This window comes from Chiloscyllium plagiosum, chromosome 1, assembly GCF_004010195.1.
Source record: "Chiloscyllium plagiosum isolate BGI_BamShark_2017 chromosome 1, ASM401019v2, whole genome shotgun sequence".
Classification (NCBI taxonomy): domain Eukaryota; kingdom Metazoa; phylum Chordata; class Chondrichthyes; order Orectolobiformes; family Hemiscylliidae; genus Chiloscyllium; species Chiloscyllium plagiosum.
In genome coordinates, this window is record NC_057710.1 from 121,787,623 (window position 1) to 121,813,820 (window position 26,198).

The window sequence follows — 26,198 nt, forward strand, 5'->3', positions numbered from 1 at the left end:
TGACTGGTGGCGAATTTAACCTAAGGGACTCTACACCTCAGGTGAGTGGCAAAGTTGAAAAAGCAAATTCAGCCAGTATGGGAATTGGCTTCCCACTTTTGGTGCCACGCTGCATCACCAATCAGCTGTCCAAACTACTGAGCTACCGGTAAATATCAGGTAGGCTATCAGGGATAATACTTCCCCTCCTCTTCAAAGTAGTGTCATGGGATATTTTACATTCACCTAAGAGAGCATAGGGAACCTTGTTTTAACATCTCTTCTGAAAGATGGAAAACATGCAAACAGTAAAGCATGTAATGCCCCATCTACCACCAACTTCATAAAACTGTTAATGAAAAGCAGTGACAGAACTGAATACATTACTGTGGATAATTATAGTGTGGAGATGCCGGTGTTGGACTGAGGTGGACAAAGTCAGAAGTCACTAGGTTATAGTTCAACAGGTTTACTTAAAATCACAAGCTTTCAAAGTCAGCTGATGATGGAGCAGTGCTCTGAAAGCTTATGATTTTAAATAAACCTGCTAGACTATAACCTGGTGTCATGATAATTATAGTCTGCATTTTTAAGTTGGACTGTTATAAATTCATAATAGCCTTTTTAGTATAACCGTGCTCATGAGTTTATCAAGTACAGAACTTTATAATAAACCAAAACACCTTAAAATGTGTCTTACATAGGACCTATAACAGGTCTCAACAAGTCTAACCAGGCTACACTTGAGCCTGCTCCTAACTTTCCTCAATTATCCATTCCTTTCTCCTTCATACGTTTGTCTCGCTTCTCCCAGCAGAAGCGATGGCCTAGCGGTATTATCTCATGACTGTTCATCCAAAGTCTCAGGTAATCCTCCAGGAGCCGGGTTTGAATACTGCCATAGCAGATGGTGGAATGTGAATTCAATGAAAATCTGGAATTAAGAGTTTAATGACAAGCACGAATCTGACGTCGATTGTTAGAAACTCCCATCTGGTTAACCAATGTCTTTTAGGGAAGGAAGCTGCCATCCTTATCTGGTGTGGTATTCATGTGACTCCAGACCCACAGCATTATGGATGACTCTTATGGGCAATTAATGCCAGCCTAGCCAGTGACACGGTCATCCTGTGAATGAATTTTAAAAAATGTATATATGCTATTCATTCAATCATCCATTGCTTCCACTCTGAGTAAAGGTGCTTCTTTGAAATTGACTATTTGATTTCTTGGTGCGTATTTTATATTGTTAGGCTCCAGTTATATTCTTTCCTTCAAGTGGAAACATTCTTGTTATGCCTACTCGATCAAAACTTTTTATAAGTTTCGACTTTTATCAGGACACCTCTCAGAGTTCTATTACCAAGGAAGATACGTAACCTGTTAGTCCACATTTCTTCTATCCTTGGAAATGGTTCTTGCGCCACCTCCATAATTTCTATATCTTTTTTCAGTGGAATGGCTGTGAGGTGACGGGGCTTGTAAAATTTATGAAATTACCTGTACATAGGTAACAACCAGTTTGGAGAAATAAAATTAAATAACTGATGTAATAACTTGGCTCAGTGATTAGCACTGGTGCCTCAAAGCGTCAGGTTCCCAGGTTCAATTTCAGCCTTGGGTGACTGGGTGGAGTTTACACATTCTCCCCAGTCTGCACATATGCCCCTGCCTCATACTGGAACATTTACTACTTTTTGCATCCAGTGGAATTAGAATACCCCACTTCCACTCTCCCCCCGCCCCCCAGCAATATGCAAATACTCCAACTTCTCTGATCTCTAGCACTTTGGGTTTTTGTTTTCAGATTTTGCTAGTAGGATTTTATGCGGACTTAACAGAAAAGAAACATTATAACTGGAAAGTACTTTTTGTTCTTTTGTCCACACAAGAATATCATTCAATGTAAATAATGTACAGTACTGTAAAGTGACCAGAGCAGAACTCTGCTGCACACTTCCTCAAAACTTGGTGTGTACTTGTATCCTTTAAGTGATTTCACCAGCCTAGACGGCAGCAATAAAGGACAATTTCCACTTAGCAATTAAACAGATTTTATCTTCCTGAAAACTCACCTCAGTCTGGATCATCCCATATCGCTGGCATCTCATAGTTTCAACAATGTGAGAAATGTCAAACTGTTGGCAGACAAAAGGAAGAGTTGCAAAGTGAGTAGCAATCCAACAGAACAAATGTGATTAGAACTCTGCAACACAGAGGTTTCAAACCAACAAAATCTAATAAAAGGGAGCATTACTATTCAACTCTTTCATGCTACTCTCTCTAATTTACATTAGCTTTCCATTCCATCTGTGAAAATAACCCTCCTTTGCATCAGTCAAGCTACCATTCTTCATGTACGGTCAGAACAATTGACAGGTTTTTTGTTTTAGCCATTCAATATATTATTAAAAACTTGATTAGAAGCACAAATCCATGGGCATACCCAAGAGGCAAACTAGCGACCTTGTATTATAGTGTTATTTGAAATAAAATGAAAACTGACCAAAATTCCTTACACCATTTCAAACCAAGGGCAATAAATCCAAGCCATTGTTCAAAACTAGATTTCACAAAATGCAACTGACTCAGTATAACAGATACTGTAAGGTAGAGAGAAATCAAAAGGTGCATCTACTGTCTTTTCTCAGTTTTCCTTAATCTTTACGGATAACAAAATGATAGAAATCTTTACTTTCTGTTAACATGTGCGCTGTATGGTAAAACTAATTTATCCTGTGATTTTCATTATTTGCATTTCAAAAACGAAACTGCACAAGTACAGGTATTGCTTTTAGGTCCATTTCTATAATGCAGCCCTAGCTGCTGAAATGCATTTCATAATAACATGACATCAAAATAATATTAAGTTAGTGTTTTTGAATGTAAGAAAACATCCTAAAAACACTTACCATGAGAGATTATCTAACACAATTTGACTCTGAGGCACAAAGTGATATTATGATTGATCAATAGCTGGGTTGAAGAGCTGAAAGTGTGTTGCTGGAAAAGCGCAGCAGGTCAGGCAGCATCCAGGGAACAGGAGAATCGACGTTTCGGGCATAAGCCCTTCTTCAGGAAGCCCTTATGCCCGAAACGTCAATTCTCCTGTTCCCTGAATGCTGCCTGACCGGCTGCGCTGTTCCAGCAACACATTTTCAGCTCTGATCTCCAGCATCTGCAGACCTCACTTTCTCCAGCTGGGTTGAAGAGGCAGGTCTAACGGAAAATCTTAAAAGGAAAAGGAGTTACAGATGGAGAGAGGGGGACTTAGAGATGGAGAGGTTTATTGATGAATTCCAGGGTGTAGGATCTACAAAGTTGAAAGCAGTATCATCAATGCTCAAACAAGTAAAATCATGCAAATTCAAAAGACTAGATATGGATGAGCATTGATATCTCAAGAGGTTGTAGTGCTGGTGGAGGTTTCAGAATAAAGGAGAGATGAGCCCTGACAGAAATCTGTAAACAAGGATGAGCATTTTAAAAATCAAGACTTTGCTGAACTGGGACCAATACATTGTAGTCAGTGTGAGATCATGGTTGACTGGGATTAAGTGAGAGTTAGGATAGACATTATTCATTATTTTGATGGAAGCTGCAGACTGAAAATAAATCTTCTGTTTTATAGTATAATTAAACCTTTCCTGTTGAATTCAAGTTCGGAATTGCCACACAACAAAACAATTTTGAATTAAGGCTGAGAATTTCATAAAATCGTATACTGGGTACAGCACAAGAACAAGCTGTTCACAGTGTTGTATGTATCCTGGCTAATATCTGGAGAAGTCACTTTACTAGCCGACCCTTACTCAGGAGCCCTGCATTTCTCTTTTTCTCCTCAGTACTCCCACAGTGCATTTCAGATGCTAAGCATTCATTGCGCAAAAATGCTTTTCTGGTTTTCCCATTAGTTCTTTTGCAAATCACCTTAGATCAATGATGATCTGCCACGGCCCCTTATGATTTTGAACATCAAATCTTCTCACCTTTTCTTCTCCTCAGGAAAACCAACTCCAGCTTCTCCACGCGAACCATGCAACTGAAATCCCCCATCCCTGGAAATATTCCCAAATTCCCTCTCAAGGACTTCACAATCTTTGTGTATAATTCTGGACTTGGCACTTTACAATGTTTTATAAAAGCTTCTTTATAGCTTCTTTGCTATTGCCAGCAGTGCTTCTATTTGGAAAGCCCAGGGTCTGATGTGCCTTTTCAACCACCTCCTCAAATGCCTCAACAATCTTCAACAAGTTGTTTTCCTGAGTGTTTCTGCACCTCCTACAGAACTGCTCTACTTTATTATGCCTCTTCTCAGGCTAAATGTACCATTTTTTAGTTTTCGGTTTTAAATTTTACTTGTCACATGTCCACCCATTCCACCAGGCCAGCAATGCCCTCTTGAACGCCATGAATATCTGTCTCAGGTTAACTTCCCTCTACACCCAATTCTAGGTCATCACAAGAATTCAACAGTCCTTTCCATTTCCTGTCACTTGGCCAACTTTGCATCATGCTGCCACTGTCTTTATTCACTGGGCTTCACCTTTTTTTTGGTAGTTTATCAAATGCCTTTCGGAAGTGGAAATACACCATATCAATTGCATTCACTCCAAGCATTTCTGTTACCTTATCAAAAAAAGGTATATTGGTGCAGTTAAGAATAGGTAATAACTGCTGGCTTTACCAGTGATGCCCATTTCCCATGTACAAAAAAAAACATGAATTACCATTGATAACTATGCTGGCTTTAATTAATCTACACAGAGAACATGCTCAAGTGACTGCTAACTGTGTTCCGGATTATCACTTCTAAAAACTTTCCCATCATTAAAGTTGAATTGCCTAGTCCGTAGTTACTTAGTTTACAAAGTGATTGAGGTATACAGCATGGAAAGAGACCCTTCGGTCCAACCTGTCCATGCTGACCAGATATCCTAAGTAAATCAAGTCCTATTTGGCCCATTTTCCTCTAAATCCTTCCTATTCATATATCCATCCAGATGCCTTTTAAATCATTTTTGAATAAGGGTAGCACTTGAAATTCTCCTGTCCTCTGGCACTACATTCGAGGAGGATTGAGAAGATTATGGCCAGTTGCTCCGCAATTTCCATTCTTATGAACTTCAGCATCCTGGTTATTTATCGGTTTTTAGCAACTTTTCTAATAACTTCTACTTTGATTAGCTCATACTAATCACAATTACCTGCTATTTTACTATGACTTGGACATTGTCCTCCTTGTTAAAGACACATGCAAATGAGTCAGTTAAGCAACTCAGCAAGCCTTCCAACTCCATATATACGTTTTTGATTGGCCCCTAATCAGCTCCAACTCTCTTCTTACTAGTCTTTATGATTTAATGGTTATAGAAGATTTTTGACTACCATTCATGTAAGCCATTAGTCTCCGCTCATTCTCTTACCCTGTTTGTGTCTTCTCCACTTCTATAATCAGCCTGGCTCACAAATGAATTATCCATCTATTAACAGTAATACAGCCATCTTTTCTGTTTCTTTCAACTCTATTACTTTCACCATAAAACACAGGAGCAGAAGTAAACTATTCAACCACTGATGTAACTCTGCCATTCAATGAGATCATGGTTGACCTGTTAATCATCAATCCCACTTTCCTGTCTTATCCACATAAGCTTTGATCCCCTGGCTGATTATAAATGTGTCTATGAATGTACTTCATGACCCACCTTTTACAGTCCTTTGCTGTAAAGAATTCCACTGATTTGGGACTGTCTCAAAAGAAGAAATTCTTCCTCATCTCTGTTTTAAATGGGTGACCCTTACTCTGAGAACCCTTTGGTTCTAGACTCTTCTAAATAGGGGGGAATTACCTCTCTTCATCTACCCCATCAAGCCCCCTAAAAATTTTGTATGTTGTCTTTAATTCTTCTGAACACTAATTGTACAGAGCAAACCTACTCAGCTAGCCCTCTCTACCCAGAATCAACCTGAAGAACCTTCTCTGGACAGCCTCCAATGCCAACATCTTTCCTTAGATAAGGGAACCAAAACCATTCTCACAATCCAAGCTGCAGTTTGACCAGTTGTACAGTAATAAACTGGTATAACTTTAGCAAGATCTCATTGTTTTTATAATCCATTCCCTTTGAAGTAAAGGCCAACTTGCTATTTGCCTTCTCTATTACACATTGAATTTGGCTGTTAGATTTTGGTGATTCATGCACAATGAATTCCAAATTGCTCTGTGCTGTAGCTTTCTGCAGCCTTTCTGCATTTAAACAACATTCAACTCTCCTATTCTTCCCATAACCTCTCATATTCCCCTATTATGTTCCATCTGCCAAGTTTTTACCCACTAACGCATCAGACCTACATCCCATTGCAGATGTTGTCATCCTACCTATTTTTGGGTTATTCGCAAACTTGGCAACAGTACATTCACATCCATCATCCAAGTCATTAACACACAGGTACACAGAAAAAAGAAGCTGGAGTAAGCCATTCAGCTTTTTGGAGCTTGTTGTGTTACTCAGTACAGTAGCAGCTGATTGTCCAATTCTGCACCTTATTCCTGCTTTCTCTCCATATTATCTGATTCTTTTCACCACAAGAACTATACCTATCTCATGATTTGGAGATGCTGGTGTTGGACTGGGATGTACAAAATTTCAAATCATACAACACCAGGTTATAGTCCAACAGGTTTAACAGGTCCAACCACCTGATGAAGGAGCGGTGCTCTGAAAGCTAATGCTTCCAATTAAACCTGTTGGACTATAACCTGGTGTTGTGTGATTTGTAACTCTATATCTATCTCCTTCATGAAATCATTCAATGTTTAGGCTTCAACCGCTTTCTGTGGCAGATAATAGTTGGGAAAGTACCTCAACTACGTGCAAACCTTGTTCTTATTTCTATTCAATTAACTGTCAGAAAGTAAGTTGCAAGTTGCAACTTTTCCAATATAAAGTATATTGAGGTTTGCACAGAAATCGCAATATATCACTTTATTACACCCAGGGAGGCAAGTGATGAATGGAACAAAGAAATTACTGGAATTACGGCAAGGAAAAAAAAAAAATTTCTGACCATTTTAAGAAATTGTAGGTTATTTCATGAAACTGTGGTCATGAGTGAAGGCTTCACGTTTTTATTTTATGTGGCAGGAATTTAAAGTGCTGAATTTGTTGCTCTCCCCATTGCACCATAAGTCCCCACAGCTTAAAACTGCTAAAACCTGCTCTCCCAGTTACAAACTGTTGAAAGTTAAAAATCCAAAGTCAGCAGTAAAATTTGTTTGTTTGGTCAAATAATAATAAACTGGTTTGATTTTCATTTCTGTTGGAAGAATGCCTCTTGCTGCTGAACGTAAGCATCAGTGCATCATGTATATACACCAGCTGGATCAGCAAGCCCTTTTTGAAGCAGACAAGAAAGTCTCAAAGACCAGTTCTAATCAAAACATGCTGTGTAGCTCCAGATACAAGATGAAACATGTTTTCTACAGGTGTAAGCACTAAATTAAAAACAGAAGTTATATCATGTTGTTTTTCTTTATGCTTCCAATTTTGTTCCTCACTATTTCCTCATATTTATTTTTTATTTTTACAGTATTGTTGTAGTATTGCAGGCTTCAAAAATATATGTGTACTCATACACAGGGCCCAGCTCCATACAAAAGGCTAGGCAGTGAATGTCAACAAACAATTTTGAGGGTACATAACAGAACACCACAGATCCTGCTCTGAGATAACTCTGCCTTTATATAGCATCCTTCGTAACGTCAGGACAGTCAAAAAATATGTTACAGCTTAGCTATATTTGAAGTGTAGTAAAAACAGAAATTGCTGGAGAAACTCAGCAGATCCGGCAGCATCTGTGGAGAGAAAGTAGAGTTAAAGTTTCAGATCCAGTGGCCCTTCTTCAGGTTTCTGATTTTATGTCTGATTTCCAGCAACTGCAGATCTTTCGGTTTTTTTTGAAGTGTAGTGACTGTGTAATGTAGGAAGCACAGCAGCTAATCTGCATCACGTAAACCCCCAAAAACCACGTGACAATGAACAGTCCTAATGAAATGTTCTGACCTGAAATGTTGACTCTCTTTCCCCTCTGATGCTGCTTGACCTGCTGTACTTTTTTCAAGATCCACTCTTTTTCCACAGTGACCCCAGTGTATCAGATTTTGAAAGATTGATTAAAGGATAAAGATGAGCCAGGATGACTATCTTGCAAAATAGTGTGGTAGGATATGAGATAGCAGACAATTCAATGTCTAATTCAAAAAATGCCACCACTGGCAGCGAGACATTCATCAATATTGCAATGAGGAGTTTTTCTAAATTTTGTGCTCAAGGCACTGGGATGACACATACTCCTATAATCTTCTGACTCAGAGGTAAAAGTGTTAACAACTGAGCCATGATTGACACTATCTGATATCTACATCTGCACAGTCCAGGAAAGTGGTTGGAACTGAATCCTGGCTGAACCTTCCCTAGCTCAGAAGTCAGTACCTCCAAGTTCCAATGACCCTACGAGCTTGGTTAGCACAGGTTACCATTGTCAGGAGCCATTGGAGTGGCGATCTAGGAAGCCTGATAAACAGCAATGCTGATAAAAAGAACCCAAGCCACAGGTGACCTTAACCATCCACCCTTCCCTGGAAGCAAAATTCCCCAGTTATTTCTTACAAAAAGTTTCACAAGAATTCCAGGAACCCAATGTTTTGTCTAAGCCATGGCTTCAGCTTTAAGTCTCAGGAAATCCCTACACCTGCTTGACAGTAGGCAAGTACACCTTGGGCTAGACTGGAAGGCAGGGAGCTGCAAAGTGGAGCACCTTGCCTCATGCCTGGCTCCTGGCAAATATCCACTCACCATTTGAGATTTCTGAGTGGCTATTTGATTGGCTGGCAGTTTTCAGAGGTGGAATATCCTTTCCAGGTGGGAGGAAAAGTCTCAGCTCAAGATAGTTAACAGGCCAATAACATTAAATGGCTGCAAGGCATGTTGATCATGTTGAGGTGGGCTCACCCATTCCCTTACACTGGTGAGGAGAGGCTACTTGGGACAGACCATCATAAAGTTCAGCCCCTTGTCTTATTCAGTGTAATCGCAATGCTCACATTCTCTGTCCTCAGCATCTTGGCTTGGGTGTGAGATCTCTTGAAACCCATGCACCTTTTTATGATGATGGCAGGCTTTACAAAGGTTTGTTGCAAATGTAATCCCCACAGTACGTTTCTTTGGCAGGAAGCTGGGACCCAAATTATTGCTGTCCCATCCCGTTTTCCAGACATTCTAGCAAAGTCCATCCTATGGTGAACATTCATTCATGGTCTCTGCAAATTGTGCATGTGTATAAGGCTCAGACCATTCAAATAGGGTCCAATAAGATGGTGTGTGTATCTGCGGCTTTGTTAAAATGTTTGAAGGTGCTACACATCAAATAAAACAGCAAAAAACGTTCAGAGCAAACACTGAAGTATATCACAAAAGAATGTGAACTTTCAACCACATGAAAAAGAATGAAAAGTTTAAGACACTTTGGTAGTGATTTCTAATGAATGTGCAACTAGTTATCTTTAACTTGATTTTGGACCTAACCCTCGCTTTTATAATTTTAGCGCAACCTCATTACTCACAAGCCCAAAATTTCTCTACCAGTATTTTGCAGTTTGCAAGTAAATTGAAGGGATCAGTTGTGTCAAATAACAAAATTCTTCAAGTTTTCACTTTTTTTGCATTGCATAAAATGCTCGAGTTTAAGGATTCTTCTATGTGAGTGGATTGTCATATGCAAACTGGTGGAAGTTCATAATTCGGTACTAAAAGCAGAAAATGCTGGAAACCACAGTAGGTCAGACAGCATCCAAGCAGAGACAGCAAGCTAGCGTTTCGTGTCGAGACAACTTAGACCTGATGAAGAGCCATCTAAACTCAAAACATTCTCTCTCCACAGATGCTGCCTGACCTGCTGTGATTTCCAGCATTTGTTGTTTTCAGTACAAACTCCAGGATCTGCAGTAATTGGCTCTTACATAATCCAGTACTGATGTTTTTTGCCAAGCAAAAGTTGATAGAAAGAAGATGGAAATTGCATTGATACAGCAACTTCTACATTTCTCAGAAAATCTCAAAGTGTTAATTACTTACTTTTAAACTATTATATAGCGGAGCATGGCAACTAATTTCTACACTGCCAGATTTCAGAAACAGAAATGAGGTAAATGATCAATGATCTGTTTTACAAATTACTGAAACAAGAATAAATATTAGCCAGGACACTGCTCTGCTATGGTGTCTTCAATGTCCAACTGACCAAACAAAGTTAGTTAAGTGTCTCACCTAAAAGATAACACTTCCAACAATGCAGGCCGCTCTTAGCAATGCATTGATGGGCTAGCCTAGATTATGTGCTCAACTTTTCCCTGGAGTAGCAATTTAAGAAAAAAACCATAAATGACAATTTAGCAGAAGTACTTACATCAAGTCCTTTGCTGATCAATGTCAATACTGTATCTAGACAAATGAGTGTCCCTGAACGACCAATTCCTGCACTACAGTGGACAATTAAGGAGCCAGTACGTTTGATATGTCTCATGTAGCTGAGAAAGGCAACTAATTGTTCTGGTTTGTCCGGGGTTCCATGGTCTGGCCAGGCGGTAAAGTTCAAATGCGTAACTTGTCGTGACTCGCCACTCTGTATAAACAAAGGAATAATTTTATCCAGCGAAATTAACCACAAAACATCTCCTGTCCTGAAAAATCAAATAAATACTCAAAATGGAGGTGGGAAAGCTGATTTTCCTGTGCATCCTGAAACTGGTTGCTGTAATTGTAATGATCTAAATATATCTGTCTTTAAGAGTTCAGCCCATGTAAAAACCCTAGCTTTCTGATGATGGTAGCCTGCCTCATGGCAATGTCAAATGATCAGACATGGGTCAGGAAGTGAAATATGAAAGCAAACTAGTTGCTGACTTGAAACAAGTAAAGGGATAATGCCAATTCTACTGTCAATCCTTAACTTGACCTCTCCTTAAAAACACACAAAAAAAACCTAATCTTGGGTCTTACCTGCTTCTCTCTCATAAAATCAGAGTGTACAGAGGATGCCCTTCAGCCCATCAAGTCTATACCACTAAAAATATACTATAGTCTAGACTAGATGTACAAACAGATAAGGAACGACACCACTTTGACTGGGACAACACGTCCATCTCAGGACAAGCCAAACAGAGACACACACAAGAATTCCTAGACGCATGGCATTCCAACAAACTCTATCAACAAACACATTGACTTGGATTCCATTTACCATCCCCTGAGAAGAACAGGAAATGACATTACCAACGCAAGGAAACCTAAACACACACAAACAGAAAGCAGGCCATGCCACCAATGCTTCATCCAGAGACTCACTGATGAAGTTAACTAGAATGGTGACAAAATGTCTGAAGACGGAAATTCCAGCTCAGCGAGCAAACCTACATCCATTAATGTGTATCTTTGAGCTTCCTCGCGTCTTGCCATTCATTAAGTACTCCCTTGTCTTGTTCCTTCTTCCAAAGTGCATCCACTCATATTTATCAAGATTAAATTCCATATGTCACTGATCAGTCCAATATGTCTATATCTTCCCATAACCAATACCTTCCTCTTTGCTGTCAATCACCGAGCCAATCTTTGTGTCATTTCAAATTTATTTGTCATCCTCCCCTCCATGTTATAATCTACATCATTTATGTACAAACAGTACAGGACCCACTGCATTCTGGGCTCCAGTCACATGAATAGTTTTCTACACTATCCTCTGCCCACTACCACAAAACCAACCTTGGATCCATCTTGCCAAGTTACCTGAGCTCCCAAGAATCTTTACCTTATTTATCAGTTTCCCATGTGGGACCTGGTCAAAGGGCTTAGTGAATTCCAAATAAACTGCATCAACTTCCCTGTACTCATCCAAACATTTGGTCATCTCTTTAAAAAAAAAATCCACCAGATTTGTTTGACATTACCTACTTCTGTCAAAGCAAATACTGATTCTCTCAGATCAAACCCATGCCTCCCTAAATGGAGATTAATTTTCTCTTTCACTATTTTCTTTAATAACTTCCCTTCCACTGATGCTGGATTCACTGGTCATTAGTTCCTTGGTCTATCACTACAACTCTTCTTGTAGAGTCCCACTTGGGAGAAGGAGTACCCCTCTCTGGTGAGAAAAGGCCTTGCAAAGAATCTTAGACCTACTTCTTCCATCTGCTTTTCCAAATGAACATCCCTAGACACTGCGGGAAAATGAGGCAGCAGGTAAGGAATGTCTTTTTCCATTTTATTTATGTCCATAGCCTATGCTCTGTTCAGTCAGCACTGGATGCACAGAAATGGCATGCTGGACATTTGTTCCCTCTCTGACAGCCTAGACAACGTTGTGACATGAAAATGCAAATAATTATACATTTGAGCACTCTATTACATAGTATCTGCTGGCAAAATAGACCAATTGCACCAAAACATTTGGCTGATCTATTCACACAAACCTGTAGGTTAATCATCTCAATTTTTCGAATAATAAATTCTTCCAGTGACTGACAACGTTGAAGGATTATCTTAATCTTGTTGTTAATTATTATTGATTTTCCCTGATGTTCTGGCCAATATCTTTGACATTTGACTTTGCCCCCTTCGACTTCGAGAGTCATCATGGCAATGACGTTCGACTCTTGCTCCCAAACCATCTGCCAAAAATCCGCCAGTGTATGAGGTAGAGGTCCTTGACATGCAATATATATGTAGTCATGCTTATCGACTGGTATTTTTATAAAGCTGGCATTAATGTATTCATGCTCTTCTCCAATAGGAACCCGTGTGCCATCATCTGCAAGTAACAAGTAATGAATTAATTTCCATCGCTTGCATCTATCAATGGCTTAATTATATTTATTTGAATATAGAACTGGGAGTAAAGATTTCATACTAAGCAGTAGAAAATTATCGGAAATCTTGTATTACAAAGTGGTGCAAAAATACTGCCACAGTTATAAATTAATACTATCCTCTACTTGCTTCCTTTTACTTGGAAATTAAATAATTATCATGAACTTTAAAAGCAGCCGTTCTGTGAATAGTGGTGGAGATAGGAAGAGGAAGGAAACTGACAAGAGCTTGGTGCCTGTATTGGGGGGGCGGGGGAAGGAAGATGAGATGTTAAACAAAACATTGAGTTTATGCCTAACCTCAGAAATGTTAGCAAGTGTGTATGCAGTAACTTTTGTATCACAAGTGAGACAATATAATTTGAAGAATTATCCCAACTTCCAGAGATAATCTTGCAATAACTCAGGTCATGAAACATTACATACTATTTATCCATTTGGCGAATTCAAGACATTTCTACCATCTAAGAAGCACAGACAGTCATGCTATGGTATGCCTAAAACTAGTGATGTCCAACTGGGAGATCTTGTCTTTCAAACTGGTGCAAAAGCGTTGCCACTGTTATCAATTAAATACTGTCCTCCACTTGCTTCCTGGTTTAAATGAATGAAACAGTGCACTGACCTTATAATACAGTCAGTGCTGTCTAAATTTGTTAAGAACAGTAGAAATAAGAACCTGATTGGCCTTTGCCTGTTCGTATCTGCTCTGCCATTTATTAAGGTTATGGTTGACCTTCTGCTTCAACTCCGTATTTCATTATCTCATATCCCTCAATTCGCTTCAGTCCAAACATCTAGTGATCTTTGTCATGAGAACACTTGAACACTGACAGATCTTTGGGTTAGAAAATACTAATGATTCACAAGCTGCTCAATTAAGAGATTTCTTATAATATCAGATCTGTGTTCCAGCTTCCCTAATCAAGGAACTAAGTCCTCAGTAGCCACCCTGTCAAGACCCATAAAAAAAAATTACGTTTTAATTGGTCAACTCTTGTTTTTCCAAATCCAGAGTATGTAACGGTCTAGTCAATGCTATCTCTCCTCATAAGGCAATCACACATTTCAGCAGCGAGCTTCATGAACCTTTATTGCACTTTTCGGACAAGATCCTTCCTTCGACAAGGAAATGAAAACTGCACACATTGCTCCAGGTATGGCCTCAACAAAGTCCTGTACAACTGCAGCAAGACCTTCATTGATATTCCAATTTCTTTGTAATAAAAACCAATATACTTGCCTTCCTAAATTCTTGATGTTTCACCATCTTAATTTTCAGTGATTCTAGTACAAACACATTTATGCACCTCTGAATGCATACATTTTCCAGTTTCCCATCATTCAAAAGACATTGTTTATGTCTTCCTCCCAAAAGTGGATATCTTCATATTTTGCCATATTGTATTCATAGTCCCAACAACTCGACCATACTCTTTATATCCCTGCACCGCCCCTGCATGTCCTCTTCATTGTTTACTTTCCTGCATAATTTACTTCTGTCGGCAAACTTGAATATATTACACTCAGTTCCTTCATCTAACCTATAACATAAATTGAAGAGAGTTCAGGCCCAAGTATGCAGCTAATTAAGTCAGCCAACCTAATGAAAAAGAGTTCTAGTTAGTCTGGCTCTCCCTACGTTTACTGGCCATTATTAATCCATTCTAACATTTTATCTCCAAACACGTGATTCCTAATTTTTTATAATAGTCTTTTGTGTTACACCATGTTGAATGCCTTATGAAATTCCAAATAAACTAAATCCACTGTTCCTCATTATCCAACTTACTAGTCACATGCTCAAAAAATTCAGAGATTTGTCAAACACTATTTCCCTTTCATAAATCCATGTGATTCTGCCTAATCATGCTATGATTTTCTAAGAGTCCTGCTGCATGTTCTTACTAATTGATTCTAGTATTGTTTCTACTGATATCAAGCCTGCTGGCCTATATAATTCCCAGTTTTCTCTCTTCCTCTTTCCTTAATCAGTGGTGCTATACTGGCCACCTTCCAATCATAGGGAACTGTTCTAGAATCTAAAGAATTTGGGAAAATCAAACCAATGCATCCACTATCTGTGTAGCTGCTCCATTTAAAACCCTGGGGTACAGTTGCCTGGTCTACCAGAATTCTTGCCACTTTGTCCCATCAATTTCTTCAGTCATACTACTTTGCTTAACAGTTTCCTTACAGCTTTATGTTCTGCTGGATCCTTGGATTCCCACTGTCCGTGAATTACTTTTCTGGGTGTTCAATGATAAAGACAAGTACAACATATTCATTTAATGTCTGCTACATTGTTAATTTTACCTCTCTCAGCTTCTGGACTGCCTGTATTTATTTTCATTATTCTCTTCCTATTTACATAACTATTAATATCTCTTGCTAACTTATTCTCATTCTCGGTTGTATTTAAAAATGGTCCCAATCCTCAGGTTTACGCTCGGTTTGACAACATTTTAAGCTTCATCCATGATAGACTGACCTAGAAAACTATCTTATACCGTTTCAAAGAACTGATCTGTCATACTATAAGTTGAAACTTTATTGCTGGAACAGCACAGCAGGTCAGGCAGCATCCAGGGAACAGGAGATTCGACGTTTCGGGCACAGGCCCTTCTTCAGGAAGGGCCTGTGCCCGAAACGTCGAATCTCCTGTTCCCTGGATGCTGCCTGACCTGCTGTGCTGTTCCAGCAATAAAGTTTCAACTTTGATCTCCAGCATCTGCAGACCTCACTTTCTCCTGTCATACTATAAGTCAAGTTCTGAAGAAGAGTCACAGTGGCTCAGTTGTTAGCACTGCTGCCTCACAGCAGCAAGGTCGCAGGTTTGATTCCATCCTCGGGTGACTGTCTGTGTGGAGTTTGCACATTCTCCCTGTGTCTGCGTGGGTTTCCTCGGGGTGCTCCGGTTTCCTCCCACAACCCAAAAGATGTGCAGGTCAGGTGAATTGGCCATGCTAAACTGCCCCATAGTGTTGGGTCAATTAGTCAGAGGGAAATGGGTGTGTGTGGGATCCTCTTCGGTGGGTCGGTGTGGACTGGTTGGGCCGAAGGGCCTGTTTCCACACTATAAGACCATAAGACATAGGAGTGGAAGTAAGGCCATTCGGCCCATCGAGTCCACTCCGCCATTCAATCATGGCTGATGCGCATTTCAGCTCCACTTACCAGCGTTCTCCCCGTAGCCCTTAATTCCTCTAGACAACAAGAATCTATCAATCTCGGCCTTGAAGACATTTAGCGTCCCGGCTTCCACTGCACTCCGTGGCAATGAATTCCACAGGCTCACCACTCTCTGGCTGAAGAAATGTCTCTGCATTTCTGTTCTGAAATGACCCCCTCTAATTCTAAGGCTGTGTCCACGGGTCCTAGTCTCCTCGTCTAACGGAAACAATTTCCTAGCATCCACCTTTTCCAAGCCATGTAGGGAATCCAATCTAATCTAATCTAAAACCCAAAATGTTAACTCTGATTTCTCTCCATATCTGCTGCCAGAGCTGCATAGTCTTTCCGGCAATTTCTGTTTTTGTTCCTGATTTCCAGCAACTGCAGTTCTTTCTGTTTTTACACTGTTACTCAAATCTGGTTTACTCAGTTCATAGGATGCTTAATGTCTCCATAATTACTGCATAATTATATGGACCCTAAACTATAACCATGGTTAAATGAGCAGATGCACAACTCCAACTAAGCTTTCTGCCTATTGCTGTTTACTAGCTCATCTCAAACTGATCCCACTCGATTCATCCCCCACTATCTTTTTCCCATCCTGTATTGACAGACTTAACTCTCTTTCCTTATTTTTGCCTATCCCTTCTAAGTGTTAGGTGTCAAGAAAATATTTCATTTTTATTATGAATACAAAGGAGGACTGGAGAAATTATTTTTGTTCTATACCACATTATTTCTATAAATTTCTTCTTTCATTTGAACATTGCAAATAAATTAAAATTAGCGCAACTTATTTTTGTTTTTCTGCACTGTCAGCTTTTAAAGAGTTTTTCGAGAATTTCTTCTTGTCAGTTTTAGTTTGGCATGCTTAGAGATCTAACAGCTTTATTGTGTTTAAAGTGATAATTATACAGTCTTGTGATTGTTGTAAAAATGTTCAATTATAGAGTCATAAAACACAGAAACAGGCCCTTTGGTCCAATCATGCCGACCATAATCCCAAACTAAACTAGTCCCTCCTGCTTGTATTTGGCCCGTATCTCTCTAACCATTTCTTATTCAAGTACTTATTCAACCATCTTTTGAATGGTGTAACTGTACCCTCATGCACCACTTCCTCTGGAAGTTTATTCCACACACGAACCATTGTGTAAAACAAACTGCTTGTCATGTCTTTTAAAAATCTTTCTCCTCTCATCTTAAAAATATGCTCCCTTGTCTTTAAATCCCCCACTCTGGGGAAAACTTACCTGTCATTCACCTGATCTATGCCCTTCATGATTTTATAAACTTCTATAAGGTCATCCCTCAACCTCCTACACTCCAGTGAAAAAACGTCCCAGCTTATCTCGCCTCTCTTCATAACTCAAACCCGCTATTCACCGCAACATCCTGGAAAATCCCTTCTGAACCCTCTCCAGCTTAACAATAGCCTTCCTGTAACAGAGCAACCAGAACTGGACACAGCACCCCTGAAGAGGCTTCAGCAACCCACATAAATAAAATGAATGCATCTAACTAAAAGAAAACTTGCAGCTTAGTACTTACATGGCAGTATGTTTTTATATCTGTTTTTCCTCCGATTATCTTTTGTTTGTCCAATTAAACATTCATCCAATGGTTTCAGATCTTGTAGATGCTGTTAAAATATATACATGATTAATCTAGAAGAACTGCAGCTTGTGCAAAACATTATTATGTGCATTGTATTATAAATTATGAAGAATAATCAAAAGCAAAATACTGCAAATATTGGACCTCTGAATTAAAAACAGAAAAGATTGGAGATATTCTGCAGGTGATGCAGCATCTGTGGAAATAGAAGATGGGTCAAAAGTTTGGGTGATGTATTTCTAACTTTTTCACTTCAGATGAAAGGACAAATAGTTTCAAATTACAGAAGAGGATGAGGTGGGGGCGGGGAGGTGCACTGCATACGGATAAACAGAAGGAATGGTCTGTGATAGGGTAAAAGATAGGAGAGATCAAAAAGACAAAGAGGGTCATGGGGGAGAGTAAAATCATGAGATAATTTCTCTGCGCTAAACAGGATGGTTACTCTCCAGCTGATGCTGGGTCAGATTAAATGACAGCGAGCTGGATACATCACTTTTCATTCAAAGAATCCAAGCTGATATATGAGTGAGGCGTACTGTACACTGAGCATTGGCACAAGCGAAGTGAAATTATATGAATTAGGAATGGGAATAGGCCACTAGGCCCCTTACGTTACATTACCATTCAATAAGACGATGGCCGAACTAATTATTTCACATTCCTGCCTACCCCTGATAAACTATCGACCCTTGCTGATCAAGAATCTGTCACCGCTGCCTTAAAACTATTAAAGAACTCTGCTTCCACTGTCTTTGGAGGAATAGTTCAAGAGACGTATGTTCTTCTGTGAGAAAAATATTCTGATCTCGGTCTTAAATGAGAGATTCCTTTTAAATAGTTGTTTAGATTCTCCCACAGGTGGAATATCCTTTCCACATCAATCCTGTGAAGACGTCTCAGGATCTTAAATGTTTCAACCAAATCATCTGCTACTCTTCTGCAACTGGAATGAAACTAAGTTTTGCAGGAATCCACACTAACAAAATATGTGCAAACGTTCAAATGCACAGATTATTTCGACATTAGTATCACAGGTGAGAGGAGGGTTTATTTTGGGCACAACAAAGTATACAGAGCAACTCTACTGTAACCATGACTTTTAAACAATGCAGCAAAACAGTTAATTTTAGTGACAGCTACATTAAGTAACAGCCGAATATCTTTTAATTTCTGAATCCTCAGTTTTGAATAAGAGTCAGACTGAACTTGAAATGTTAATTCTGTTTCTCTATCTACAGATGCTGACAGATCTTCTGTTTTCTCCAGTATTCTGAGTTTGTTACACACTTAATTTTAGTACGTACCTCAAACTCCTGCGATGGAATCTGCTGATCTAGCAATCTGTGTAATGTTTTAACAATGGCGTCCAGTTTGGAGCCTGTGTACTGACTTGCAAGGGGCACCTTTACAACAGAAAGCGTAGCAAGCTTCTCTTTAGTTATTGGCCATTCGTCTACAAAAGTTAAAAAAAAAAGATCAACTCAAAATAGTCCAGTAAGCCAATAAAACAAAATACACCATTATTAGTCTGTCATGCAGACACTGAAGGATTATAGTTAAACTTTGTTTTCACAATGTGTGTGCAGGTCTTAAGGATGCAGCAGAATAATTTGTTTTATAATAATTTAAAGTTTATGTGTTTAATAAGTTCAATTATACACCTGGACATGTATACATCAAAGTACATGCTTATTTTGTCAGCTATAGAGAGTTTGAGACCATGCTCAACTTCTCCTCTACTACTTGTCTTATTTGGGTTAGATACATTTTTGGCAAGATGGTGGAGGTGGCAGGGGAGATGGTGTTCGGGCTCCTAGCCTGTCCGCTCCATCTTGCGTGACCGGCTGCATTCTTCTTTCTTGTTTTTCAAGTTTTATTTTCTTTATTTAACTTTTCTGAATCAAATTAATCTTCTTTTAGCTGCAGCTTGGTGATGGAGAGAGGCTACAGAGAGCTATGAGTAGCAGATCTGGTCCATTCCTTATGGCTTGAGCAACTGTTCCAGTGTCAATGAACATAGAACATTACAGTGCAATATAGGCCCTTTGGCCCTCGATGTTGAGCCAACCTGTGAAACCAATCTGAAGCCCATCTAACCTACACTATTCTATTTTCATCCATATGCCTATCCAATGACCATTTAAATGCTTGTAAAGTTGGCGAGTCTCCTACTGTTGCAGGCAGTGCATTCCACACACCCACTACTCTCTGAATAAAGAAATTATCTCTGACATCTGTCCTATATCTATCATCCCTCAAGTTAAAGCTATGTCCCTTTATGCTAGCCATCACCATCTGAGGAAGAAGGCTCTTACTGTTCACCCTATCTAACCCTCTGATTATCTTATATGTCTCAATCAAGTCACCTCTCAACCTTCTCTTTAATGAAAACAGTGTGGCTGCACCAGAGTTTTGTACAGCTGCAGTATGATCTCATGGTTCCGAAACTCAATCCCTGTACTAATAAAAGCGAGCACATCATACGCCTTCTTAACAACCTTATCAACCTGGGTGGCAACTTTCAGGGATCTATGTACATGGACAGTGAGATCTCTCTGCTCATCTACACGACCAAGGATCTTACCATTAGCCCAGTACTCTTTATTCCTGTTGCTCCTTCCAAAGTGATTCACCTCACCCTTTTATGTATTAAACTCCATTTGCCAACTCTCAGCCCAGCTCTGCAGCTTATCTATGTTCTTCTGTAACATATAACATCATTCAGCACTATCCACAGCTCTACCGGTCTTAGTGTCACCTGCAAATTTACTGACCCATCCTTCTACTCCTTCATCCAGGTCACTTATAAAAATGACAAACAGCAGTGGACCCAAAACAGATCTCTGCGGTACACCACTGGTAACTGAACTCCAGGATGAATATTTCCCATCAATCACCACCCTCTGTCTTCTTTCACCTTGCCAATTTCTGATCCAAACTGCTAAATCACTCTCAATCCCATGCCTCCGTATTTCGTGCAATAGCCTACCATGGGGAACCTTATCAAATGCCTTACTGGAACCATATATACCACATCAACCGCTTTACCCTCATCCACCTATTTGGTCACCCGCTCAAATAACTCAATAAAGTTTGTGAGGCACGACTTACCCTTCACAAAACCATGTTGACTATCCCTAATCAAATTATTCCTTACTAGATGATAATAAATCCTCTCTCTCATAACCTTTTCCAACACTTTACTTACAACCAAAGTAAGGCTCACTGGTTTATAATTGCCAGGGATGTCTCTACTCTCCTTCTTGAACAAGGGAACAACATTTGCTATCTTCCAATCTTCTGAATTGGGGCTCATTCACTTCCTCTCACGTTTTGGCAACAGTGACAGACTGAATGATCTCTTCGGCAGTTGGTTTGGACGGTCAATTGCTTCTTGGAAATTGAGATGGAAGTTGAGAATTCAGACAGTCTCCAGGCTATGGCGGTGGCTGGAGTATCGGTAGTGGCTTTGGCAGGGGTGGTGTTCTGTGTCCGGTCAGTGGAGTTAGGGGCTGCTTCAGTGTGCTTCCTCCTTGGTGTTATGGCCTTCGAGACAGCTTCAGCAATTGCAGAGTATGGCAGTCTCCCATAGCCATGTAGGAAATCAGGAAGCCGTAGATGGAACAAAAAATGAAATTTGTCCTAACTTTCTATGATTTATTTCTTTTCATAATTATGTAATTAAAATGACACCAGCTTATGGCGACTTATACACGTTACTTTATTTTCATAAATAAATTAATAATATTATTCCTCGAGTCTCTACCAGTAACAATGTATCATTTTGAGAAAATAGTCCAATAAATTCCATATGCTTGGTGTAATTCCTGTCAGACTTTTGAAGGAATGCACCCTCCGGGCAACAAGTTCTTGATCACTTATAGTCTGTTTGAGTTTGGGTATTATTTGTATGATAAACAGATTAAACACAAATGGCGCAGCAAAATAATCTGACAGCAAAACCTATTCAGATAATTTATTTAAGAACTGTTTAAGAGAAAATGTATCTGCAGCTTTCATGTGAAGCTTGAGTTAAAAATCCTACCCACAATCTTTTCTCTAAAATTCACACTGGGTGTCATTTTATTGCTATGTTGAATCATATCTACACATGGTATCAAAGCAGAAAATATTTCAACTTAATCATGCAACCATCAATGACACAGCACCTCAATGCAGTAAAGAGAAGTTTTCAGATTGAGGATGATTCAGCAAGTTGGTTTAAAAGTTGGAACTGGGTGTTGAAGGGAAAAGTTCAGTCCTGTTACTTTGAAAATAGTGCCATATGATTTAACAGATATTTATGATTTATTTTAAGTCATGAATTCTATGTCATGACTTGAATATTTAAGGTGAAGCAAGTTTAGAAAACATGTACCATCTCTCAATGATATCAATTTATTATCCTAATACAAATGATGAAAACTCTGCATAGTTGTAAAATGAACGATTCTAGTTTACCTATTGATGAAACATCTTGTTGCAAAGTATCAATTGGAAGTTCCTCACTCCTCCAGGCAACCTCACCCTTCTCTGTATTCTCCACGAGTGTTTGGCTGGAGATATCACAATTGAACAATTATAATGCAGTTATTTAACATGTAATGTCAGCACAAATCTATATTTAGCCTGCGATAGATAATTAGATAATCACAGTATGGGGATAGGAATTGATGTAAAATTGCCAACAACCAATTTTCGATTTCAAGCCATTATATTAAGTACTGTTAAGCTACCATAGTCTGATCATAAAATACTGCCAATATAAGAACAGGTACTTTTCATGTAAATAATGAGTGTTCATAACTCAATACTGAATGCCAGCTTTACTTGAGCAAAGATTAGAATTGACTTGGACTTTAAATATTTTCATATAAATGCAATGTATTTCTACTGATTCAAATAACAACGCTTTAAAAATAATGTTTTCAATGAAGCAAGTGTTAAGTTTATGTAAGGTCAGGGCTTACAAGTTGACTTTTGCAGCTTTGAAATTCTTTCAAAAGACAGGATTTGACTCATCCCCAGAGTACAAAATGTGAACTGCCAATATTAATACAGAAGGACCCATTTCTGTTCGATCGGTCAGTGTGTGTGGTTTGCTCTGTATAGGCATGTCTTAAACTCTTGGGTATCTTCTTGGCAACATAGCCAATATTGAATACTTGATTCCATGCACTGACTTGTAAGACAAGTGTAACCTTAAACTTACCTCTGAACTGAAAGTTTAAGGTCAACTTCCAATGCAATTACAGCCTTAAATCTACGTTAATTAGCTGAAAACCAGAAAGGTGGGGTTCTACCTGTGTGCAGAGAATAGAACATGTATTCTGACTCAACAATATTGGGCTATCTTCCATGCCGAAATAAAAACAGGAAAAGAAAAAGTTTCTTGTTAAAATGCTGAATGAGAATAAAATGGAACTGGGAACTAGGACACATTTGAGATAGCGTGAGGCAATGCTGATGAACTTGCAGGTTGAGTGTGTGCACGTGATGTCACATCGCACTGAACGTAGATTACAGGATGTGGAGGGGACAGCGATATGGGAAGTGCTGCGCGTCTTGGGGATACCTGAAATCCTGGACTGGGTTCAAAACTTGAAGAATGGAATCTCTGTTGGAATTTGAGTGGGCCTGGTACAGCCAGTGAGGAAGGAGATGTGACTGTGAAAGCAAGTTTTGGCAAACACTTTATGAAACACTAGAAGTCAGATCGTAAGTAATGAAGTGAACAAATCAACAAGGTTATGATGGAAGATGAAGATTAAGAATAGTAGAACTTTAAAGTGAACATTCCTGGAGGAGAAGTGGTAGTGAGCTTAACACTTCAATAAAAGCAAAAATACTGCATGCTGGAAATCTGAAATAAAAGCAGAAAAAATGTTGGAGAAACAGCAGATATGATAGCATCTGTGGAAAGAGGAAGAATTAAGATTTTGAGTCCAATATGACTCTTACTTAGAACTTATTTTATATGCTGGGTTGATTTATAGGCTGGAGTCAGGATCTGCAGTATATCAAATTCATGATAACAGTTCTCATTTGTGTACTGTATCTATACATGTCCACCTGTAATGCTATGGGTTATATTATTCTGAGGGGCAACCTGTAAATAAAAACATTCATCTAAGATTATAACTGCAAAAATTTAATTTGTTTTTGAGATCATTCTTAAAATGGTATTGGAACAATATTTGGGAATTCGCCACTAATATGTTATTGCATTTTAAAGCAATTACTGGATTTTAAATATGAATACTGGACACAAGGTCAGCAATTCACTTGTAAAATAGATATGCATTTCAATTAAAAAAGAAAGCATCTGCAAGGAACTTGAAGATAGGATTTAAACATGGCTTACTTATCAACTATTAACCATGATCCTCCTAGCTTGACAAGAATTGCAGGGAGCATAATATGGCCCTACTGCCATTTTTTTTTAAACAATATATCACAAAAGAGTGTAACAGATTATTCGCAATATTACAACTATACTATTTTGTATTATTATGGTGCAGACTCTGATTAGTTAGTAAACTAGCTCTGCATTCTTCAAATCTATTGGGAGAGATTACCTTTCAGATGCATCTTCAACAGAGACCTCTTGAATTATTTTCTCTATGCTGGTTGATAAATGATAATCATTCTTTCTGGGTTGCTGTATAATTAATTAAAAATGTTATTGACCGGTAACAATCAATGGAAAAAGAACTTTAAGAAAAGGCAGTAATTCTATGAAGAATGATACCTTGCATTTTCAATACCAAGAGAAGATCTAGACAATCTATTGCAAAAGGATTTTTGCAAGTACAGTGGGCTTAATGTACTGTTTTACAGTGATAAACTCAACCATTGCCCTCAATTTTAAAGGAGGGAATGAGAATGAAGTGTATGATTCCTGAAATGAAAGGAGAATCTAGAGCCAACGCAGACCTAGCCTTTAACATAAATTCTCTGGATCCTGGGATAGAAAATTAGAACAGACTTTGCACATGTAACAATCAGCACCAAGACACAATTGCTGTTCTATTGGCAAAGGTAACTGTCCAAACCCTTCTCCGGCAAGAATTGCATTCTCAGGTAACAATCCCAATCACTGGAAGAAATGCTTGGGGTGGGATTGTGGGCAGTTAAGTGTTGCCTCCAAAAGCCCTATCCAATTAACAATGGTAGATGGGCTTAGAAGATTAGAGGGCCAATACCAAAAGAGTGGCATCCCAACTCTAAATGCTGGGTGCTGCTGAACTACCTAGGGAGATGGGGTAAAATAAGAGGGGTGGAGATTGTGACTGTTGGACAAGAGGAATAATGGGTGCTATTGTGCTTGTGTCCAAGGGAGAGAGTAGTGCCATCCACACTGAATGGCATCTCTTACTCTGATATTTATCTGGCCTTCCATTTGGAAGCTGCCACCATTTCACAGATAGTCTCCTGACACAACAATACCTGTGCAACCCCTCCATACACTTCCAGCCATATCTTGCCTAAATATGCACTCTTTCCATGACATCCCTAGCTCAGCTCTTCACAACTAATTAGTTTGAAATATAATCATTTGCATTAAGTAGAAAGAATACAACAGGATATACACAGGAACAAATATGTTAAGCGATTAAATAATCTGTTTGCATTAATGTTTGAGGGGATAAATCAAGACACCAACACAACTGAAAGCTCTTCATTGAATAATGCCAGAGGCTCTTCAATATGTCAGAAAACCCAGACCTGGCCTCACGTTAATGCCTTATCTGATAAGCAATACCTTTGATAATGCTATCATTCCCTGAACACTGTATTGAAGTATCTGCCTGGATATCATCTTGCATTCGGAATTAAAGCTATACATTTTAATACAGAACCAATATTTTTTTAAAAACTGGTTAAAAATCACACAACACCAGGTTATAGTCCAACAGGATTATTTGGCAGCACCAGCTTTTGGAGCGTTGCTGCTTCATCAGGTCCTTCTTCAACCACTTGATGAAGGAGCAGTGCTCCAAAAGCTAGTGCTTCCAAATTAATCTGTTGGACTATAATCTGGTGTTGTATGATTTTTAACTTTGTACACCCCAGTCCAACACCGGCACCTCCAAATCAATTTTTAAATTAGAGTATTTGTTCACAGGAAGTGGACATTACTGACATGCAGAATTTATTGGCCATCCCTAACTGTCCTTTAGAAGATATTGGTGAGTCACCTTCTTGAGTTGCTGCAATGCAATTAGTGTAGGCATACCTACTGTTAGGAAGGGAATTCCACGACCTTGACCTATAGGCAGTGAAGGGTCAGCATAAAGAAAGTTCCAAGTCAAGATGGTGGGTGGCTTGGTGGTGAACGTAGAGGTAATGGTGTTCTAGGTGATAAAGGAAGCGCATTTGAAAGGTGCTGTCAAAGTAGGCTTTCAGGTTTGCTGCATTGCATCTTGTAGAAGGGATGCACTTCTGCCACTCTGTGTTAATGGTGGAGGGAGTGAATATTTAAGGAGAATTGATGCTA

At 39.1% G+C, this 26,198-nt stretch overlaps 1 protein-coding gene across 5 annotated transcripts in view; it reads right to left on the reverse strand.

Moving 5' to 3' along the window:
• ptpn13 (protein tyrosine phosphatase non-receptor type 13) overlaps positions 1–26,198 on the reverse strand; it is a 263,474-nt gene that overhangs the window by 1,129 nt on the left and 236,147 nt on the right. For all 5 annotated transcript variants that reach the window (XM_043695955.1, XM_043695937.1, XM_043695928.1 and 2 more), the window contains 7 exons: positions 24,277–24,359; positions 22,160–22,254; positions 19,003–19,151; positions 17,630–17,720; positions 12,506–12,843; positions 10,447–10,662; positions 2,055–2,117 (listed from right to left, as the gene is read on the reverse strand). In XM_043695955.1, the coding sequence (XP_043551890.1) occupies positions 2,055–2,117; positions 10,447–10,662; positions 12,506–12,843; positions 17,630–17,720; positions 19,003–19,151; positions 22,160–22,254; positions 24,277–24,359 (1,035 nt within the window). The remainder of the gene's footprint in view (positions 1–2,054; positions 2,118–10,446; positions 10,663–12,505; positions 12,844–17,629; positions 17,721–19,002; positions 19,152–22,159; positions 22,255–24,276; positions 24,360–26,198) is intronic.